Source organism: Triturus cristatus, chromosome 9, assembly GCF_964204655.1.
Source record: "Triturus cristatus chromosome 9, aTriCri1.1, whole genome shotgun sequence".
NCBI lineage: Eukaryota > Metazoa > Chordata > Amphibia > Caudata > Salamandridae > Triturus > Triturus cristatus.
In genome coordinates, this window is record NC_140592.1 from 399100419 (window position 1) to 399107565 (window position 7147).

General features: G+C 46.7%; 1 protein-coding gene across 1 annotated transcript in view; it reads right to left on the reverse strand.

The window, feature by feature from the left end:
- Positions 1-5810, reverse strand: part of LOC146798031 (uncharacterized) — a 44918-nt gene extending 39108 nt beyond the window's left edge. Inside the window, exons 1-2 of the mRNA XM_085627688.1 lie at positions 5256-5810; positions 970-5174 (exon numbers count right to left, since the gene is read on the reverse strand). Coding sequence (XP_085483814.1) covers positions 970-5174; positions 5256-5810 — 4760 coding nt within the window. The remainder of the gene's footprint in view (positions 1-969; positions 5175-5255) is intronic.
- Positions 5811-7147: the final 1337 nt, after the last annotated feature.

A 7147-nucleotide genomic window follows, 5' to 3' on the forward strand; every position in this document is an offset into this window, starting at 1 on the left:
TGATTCAGACTTTCCCTTTTGGGGCTATATCAAGGGTGATTTGCACATTGTTGGACCCTATTTAAAGTAAAAGAGCAAGCTAAGAATGATGGACCAAATCTAAGTCTAAGCAATTACGAATTATTGATATTAATTCAAGCATGTCATCCATCACTTTTTTCCTTTCTCATTATTGGTAATGCAGCCTAGTGTCAAGCTCTGCTGATGTACTTTAGTCTCACTTTTCAGTTAGGCAAGCACTCTGATTGATCCAACCCCACCAATCAAACAGATACAAGAGATAAGCGGCAGTAAAACCTTTTCCTAATATGCCTGGCGAAATTGGAAAATTTGCATTGGGAAAAACAGACTAAGTGTTCCAACCTGCATGACAGTGTTGTTTTCTATCGCAGGATATCCAATCTGGGAAAAGGGAAGCCTCCTTCGACTGACAACAGCTGGAGACATGAAGACTTAGCATTTGATTGGACAGGTGACAGGGCAGGGATTGGGCTTTGGCAGAGGAGCTGAAGCTATGAAGCCATATGTGGGATGTAGGAGTGAGGGATGGCTCTTGCGGACTTCAGCTTGTGAGTACTGTGGCCAGGGACAAAAAAAGGTGTTGGAGATGGGCTTGGGACATTCTGGGGTTTGGGCTCTAACAGGGATCTACACTCTGCCATCAAACATGCAGGAAGGGTCTCCCAATGATGAACAGGGCCTCTGATACAATCTTTACGTTTTCTTTGAAACTCCATGAGCTTTGCACTTTGAAAAACTGATGAAATTTACAAAGTTGCGAGTCAAAGTGCATTGCAACTTACACACTCACAAAAGAAACCTATGTGTAGAGAAAGAAGGCAGGGCTGTGCTGCAGAGAACTAGCTGACCTCAATGTAGGATTCAAAACAAAAGACCACTCTAAGAAGAGCGTGTGGAGAAGACATATCTAGGAACTGTACTTGCCCAATACTCAGAGATGTGACTTACCACTTATCTACATTTTCCGGTAGCCTCCTCTCAGTCTGGTTAATGCTGAGGCACTTGTTTGGACAGGGGCTGTCCACCCGGAAGGATGGCCAGAGTCCAGTGGGCAGAACCTTCTCTGAAATCCCTTTTGCCTCCTGGTCTGTTTCAGTTTGGGATGTGGAAATAGCAGAGGACGCTTCACCTTGAATTCCTTCAGCTTTTTTTTCTTGTGAAGCTTGAATAAGTTCTCCTTCTTTCTTCTCCTTTGTCTTCTTTAGTTGTTTGTTTTCAGGTTGGGAGGGCAGGTTAGCTTTTTCCTGGGACAGGTGAGCAGAATTTGTAGTTCGCTTTTGCTGGCTCTGAGATCGGAATGGGGGTTTGGAAGTGGCCCTCACTGTACTCTGACCTTTCACTTTCATCTTGGTTTGGGATGTAGCCTTGGTGAGGTCACCCTGAACCTTGGGATGGTTAGGTTTTTCCACTAATGGATCCACTAGTGGAGGGGCAGAACCAGTGTTTGAGACTTCAACTTCAGGCAATTCTTTACCAAGAATAGCAGATTGAAGAATTGTCTTTGCGGGAGAGGTAGGCTCCTTTTGTCCAGGTGAGGTTTGAGGATGTGCCTTGACCCGCATTGTATTTTGCGGTATGTTATCTTTGATGGTTACATTAATTTTTAAATCGACTGGATGGGGGACGGTGGAGTTTCTCAGCTTAGCAGGTGATCCACAGCAGGGAGTTACAGAGCGAGAAAAGCTTTGGGGATTCTTGTCTGCCACAGGTGTATTTGGTAGTATCTGACCATGTCCTTGATTTGGCAACAAAGGTGATTGCTTTGTTTTTAAATCCTGCTCGGGGAGCCCTGGTTTTTGAAGACCTTGTTGTGGGAATCTTTGTACACTATGCAGACCTTCCTTAGCCTGTGCTGTCAGATTCTCTTGACATTTGCTTGTAGTCTGGCCAGTCACGGATTCGCCTACAATGAACCCATTCTGAGAAGAAGATATGGTCTCATTGTGCACCAATGATTCAGGCATGTTTTTGTTTTCCTCTGCTTTTGTGATGCTACTGAACTGGAAATGGTTATTAAGCAAGTTCTGGCTACTCCAATCAAATGTGGGCTTTGCACCAGTGAAGTTAAAGGAAGCCTGCTGAGCTGAGGTTCCTGATGTCTGGATGATTTTGGGTGTCTTATTGTTTTGGTGGTCTTGCCTTTCGGGATGTGCAACAGGAATGAGAGGACACTGTGACTCTGAAATCTTTGCAGCTGGGCTCAGGACACAACCCTCACTTGTCCTTTGGAGCCTTGATTGCTGTACCGGCTGTTTTGACTGTGATATTGTAACTGCTTCTTGCAGCATCTGTTCTTGTCTTGCCTGTTTTAGAGTATTTACCTCATGCAGCAGAAGCTTCGCTCTCTGCTTATGGGGTTTTACTGATTTTACCAGTGTTTGAAGGCTTGTCCCTTGAAGTGATTCCTGTACCTGTGGTCCTACTTTTGACTGTGTTAGGGGATCTGCCTCCTGCCGCAGTTGCTTTTCCAGTTGCTGTGTCGTCTGCTTTAAGGCAGTTGCTTCCTGTGGCAGATGTTGTGCCATCTGATGCACATGTGGCATTATCTGATTATTCACCTGCTGTTGGGGCTGTGTCTTTTGCTGTGGTTTATCCTCTGTTCGGGCCCTTTTCTTGGGCAGCTGATCCTGCTGCTGAGTAGTCTGCTTTGAAGAAATTTCCTTCTGTAGATGTTGTGCCTTCTGCAGCACTTGTGCCTGGTTTTGAGTACTGACCTCATGCAGTAGAGGTTGTGCCTTTTGCTGTTTCACCTGTGTTAGGGTCCTTGTCTTAGGAAGCAGACCCTTGACCTCCTGCTGATTGGCCTGAGTTTGGGTAGAAATCTCCTGCACCTGATGTTGGGCTTCGTGCACATATCGTTGTTTTGCTTGTGCTATGCAGCCCGCCTGTTGCGGTTGGAGCTGGGTCTGTGGGATTTCTCCAGGTGACAGTGGCCTTGGCTCAGGCATTAAGGACTGTACATTTTGCTGCACTTTTAATTGCGTTAAAGTACTTGTCTCATGCAACAGGGGCTGGACATGTTGCTGTGCTGTCTGTTTCACTGCATTTTCTTCCAAAGGTGGGTGGTGTGCATTTTGCTGCATTTTTGCCTGTGACTGTGGCACCATTGGGTGCAATGTATTCTTTGCCTTTTGCTGTGATTTTGATTGCATTACAGAACTTGCCTCATGTATCTGTCGCTGGGCCTGGCGGTGTTTTGCCAGTGTCAAATTCCCTCCCTCATTGCAAAGGTATTGCACCTGCTGCTGCTGCTGTACATGCTTTGACATATTTGCCTCCTGCGATGGATGATGGGCTTTTGGCTGCACTTTTACCTGAGATTGGACATTAACATCATGCAGACCAGGGTGGGTCTTCTGCTGAGATTTTGCTTGCATTAAGATTCTCGTTTCAGGTAGATGTCGTTGAACCTGCTGTGGTTTTGTCTGTGTTAGAGTGCTCGACTCGCTGTGCTGGCGCTGGGTTTGTTTGGTCTGTGCAGCCAAACTTGTCTCATGCAGCACGTGCTGACCTTGATGGTGTTTGGTCTCCCTTAACGTACTGGCCTCACGCAGCAAATGCTGAGACTTATGTTGGGACTTTCTCTGTCTTGGGGTACTTGTCTCTTGCTTTACAGTCTGGGTCTGATGTGATTGATGCTTAGAATATTTTGAAGGGCTGTTCTCAATGACTTTCTCTTTCTCTTTGTTTAACTTCTTTTTCAGTTGCTCATATAGGATTTCCTTCATCTGGTCAGCACTTGAGTGATTCTTGCAGGGGGATGAAGGTGCCATGGTGGAAACTGGGATACTATCATCCAATTTTGCTGGAGCAGACTTTTTTTTCCCGTAGGGGGTGTCCAGGGCTAGGGGTTGCTCTGAAATCATGTGAGCAGACCTTTGCTGAGCTTTTTGTTTTAAGGCATCTGCATAGGACACCCCAGAAGAAAACGGAATGTTCCCCCTTTGCTGAGCCACCTCAGTACTAGAAAGCCCTTGAATGAGCACGTCTTCTGTGTTTTGCTGAATGCTCACATCTTGCTGAAGGAAAGACTTTCTCCCTTCCACCATGGGGCTGGTAGTGGCTACCACAGAGGCATAGTTTTTTAAGCTTTCGTTTGTCTCATGCTGTGCCAGGTGCTTAAGAGTGGGCATGAGTTGCAGTTCAGTGACTGTGGGTGTTTGAGAGCTATCATCTGACAACTTTGGGTCCCCTCCCTCCAGTACTCCATCTCCATGCCCCCCAGCAGGTTCCTTACAATTCTTTACCTGGTTGTAGTCTTCATCCTCGCTGCAATAACCTTCTCCTAACAGACTAAGTTTGCCGTTTGCCTCAAAATACGCTGCGTCCTCCATATCCTTCTGAGTAAAAGATTTCGGAAATGGGGTTGCTGGTCTTGGGTAGGGTACGCTGGTACCCTTCACTCTGAACAGTGCATCTGCCACCCCACCATAGGTCTGTTTTTTCGTCAAAAGAAGAGGTTCTTGGGATTTATTTTTTTTCAGTGACCCTTTCTGCTTGTCTCCCTGGCTCTCCTTGCTCATTGTGTGACTTGCATGAGTGTGGAAATGTTGATTCTTGCCTCCTGAGTGGTGTATCTTTTCACTGGAAACTGAGTTACACTGTACATTTTGTCTGCGGTCCACATGGGTGAGCAAACTTTGACTGTGAGCTATGTGGTTCTGTGGTTTCTCACCGCTGGTCGCGTGTTTGTGTGTGTTTTCGCTGTGGGCTGTGTGGCTAGGCACACTCTGACAGTGGGTTACGTGGGTTTGTAGGTTTTCACTGTGTGCAAGATGGCCTTGACTCTGTGCTGCTTGGATGTTCACACTCTGAGTGTGCACACTGTGGATTTGACCATTTTCCCAGCTTGCTTCTTGGCTATGAACATTCGAGGAATACGCTGCTTGGGTGTGAGTGCTTTGACTGTGAGAAGCTTCACTGTTCACATTCTGACTACTGCGTCCTGCCGGGCTGTGCAGTTTCTGACTGTTTGTTCCTTGGCTGTTCACGCTATGACTTTGGCCTGAGTGTTTTTGGACATTTTGACAATACGTCTTTGTTCCTGATATCAGCCCTTCTAAGGGTGTGTTATTTTTGGTTGGATTGGAAGTTTGTGCTACTCTTGGCAATCTCATCCCCAATGGATCTTGTGGTTTTGACAATGGACTTGCCTCGCCTATTGGTGTCAAGTTTAACTGCCCTCTCTGGTGTTCTGTAGCACTGCTGGACCCCTTGACCTTTTCATTAGGCACAGCTTTCTTGGTTTTCAAGTTATCTTGGGTGGGAACTTTAAAACTAGTCTTCAGAAGACTGGGGTTTGTGTTCTGCTTGTTTGATTCAGTACTGGCGGCTGGGGGATCTACAGATTCACCCTCAGAGAGTCGACTTCCCAGACAACCTTGGGCAGTCATGATGGCCTGTGCATTAGGTGGCGTTGTTTTTAATCCTATGTCTCTGGGAGAATTTGCTGTTCCTTTGATAGTAGTGGCAGTAGGCATGACGCTAGACATTTTCCCTACACTGGAGCTCCACCTCTTGGTAACCTTCCAGGACATATTCTTGCTGAACTTGCCTCCCATGTCTGCAGTTTCTTCCTTGGGCTGGCCTAGCCTGGATTCTCTATTTAGATGCCCAACGTCTTTGGATACATACGTCTCTGCATCATCACAAGTTCTACTTTCAGCTTCATATTTGATTTTGTCGAGAGTATTTGGGCTGTTTGTTTTCTCTAAAAGTTGCACATCACTCTTCTCTTCACTCTGGGTAGAGGAGGCCGTTTGTGGTGTTTCAGATTGCACATTCCCCATTCTTGCTGCTCATCTTCTCGGGAAACTGTCCTTGGGACAAAAGAGAGCAGGGTAGTCAAGCAGACATTCCACGACAGACAACACCTTTGCTGAGGTCAATCAATCCATCTATTCAAAAACAGTTATATATGGGGTGTTACTCTGCTTAGAACATCTGCACTTCTGCACCATAACACTGCTTTAACCACCAATCCACATTTGCTTTTCCCAAAAAGGTATTTTTGATCTGTTCTCAAATACAAAGAGGGTGAGAAAACACAAGAAGTTAACCCCTTCGCTGCGGCGGAAATTCCGCCGCAGCGCTGGGTGGTGCGGGGGGGCAGCGCGGTGGCCCGGTGCTCATGACGGAGCCACGCCGTCATGAGCCACGGTTGGGCTGTGCTCATGACGGAGTGGTTCCGTCATGACTCCGCCCACAGCGCTAATCGCCCGCACAGGCGGGGAATTAGCGCCGCATGGGCGGCGCGGCCGCCAACGGCCGCAGCATGACGGAACCACTCCGTCATGAGCACACGGCAACCGTGGCTCATGACGGCGTGGTTCCGTCATGAGCACGGAAGGAGTTAAATAAAAGGCAAAGCACCACTACAGCTGCATGTGAAATCCTGGGACGAAGTGGGTCATCCCAGAAGTATATCACTGAAGTGCTGGGACATGGAAGCTCCTTTTCCACATGAACTTTAGGCTGCCAATACAGTGTGTGTTATGTTATGCAGATTTGTAGAGTGCACTATCTCAAGGAACGGTGTCCTGGCACTGTGCAGGTCTGAGCCTAGCCAAACCTAGAGCCTACTGGGACTGCTCGTAAAGCCAGGTCTTCAGTTTTGTGTGGAATTCAAGATGTGAGGAGGAGGCTCTTATGTGTAGTGGACATCTGTTCCAAGCTTTAGGCGCAATGTAAGAAAACAAGTTGCTTACCTGTAACTACAGTTATCCAGTATTGGTATCTTTCATAGATTCACATGCCTGAATAATTCCCCGTCGCCGAGATGGGAGTCCCACGGTAAAATACAAAAGTAGTGCCATAAGTAATAAATAGGCCAAAAGATGCCAAAGGCTATATCTTAGTAGCCTATCTACGTCCTTATATGAAAAGGACCAAAAGTGAGCTCCAACCAATCAGCTATCGGCACCCTCTAGAACACTCCCAACAGAAGCAGTTCTCCTCAGATTTTCCAAGCACAAGTGGGAAGTAAATACCCCTAAAATAACTGAGAACTGGTTCTACGGGGAGGAGGGTGGGTGCATGTGAATCTATGAAAGATACCAATACTGGATAACTGTACTTACAGGTAAGTAACTTGTTTTCTTATCCAGTATTAGGGTATCTTTCTTAG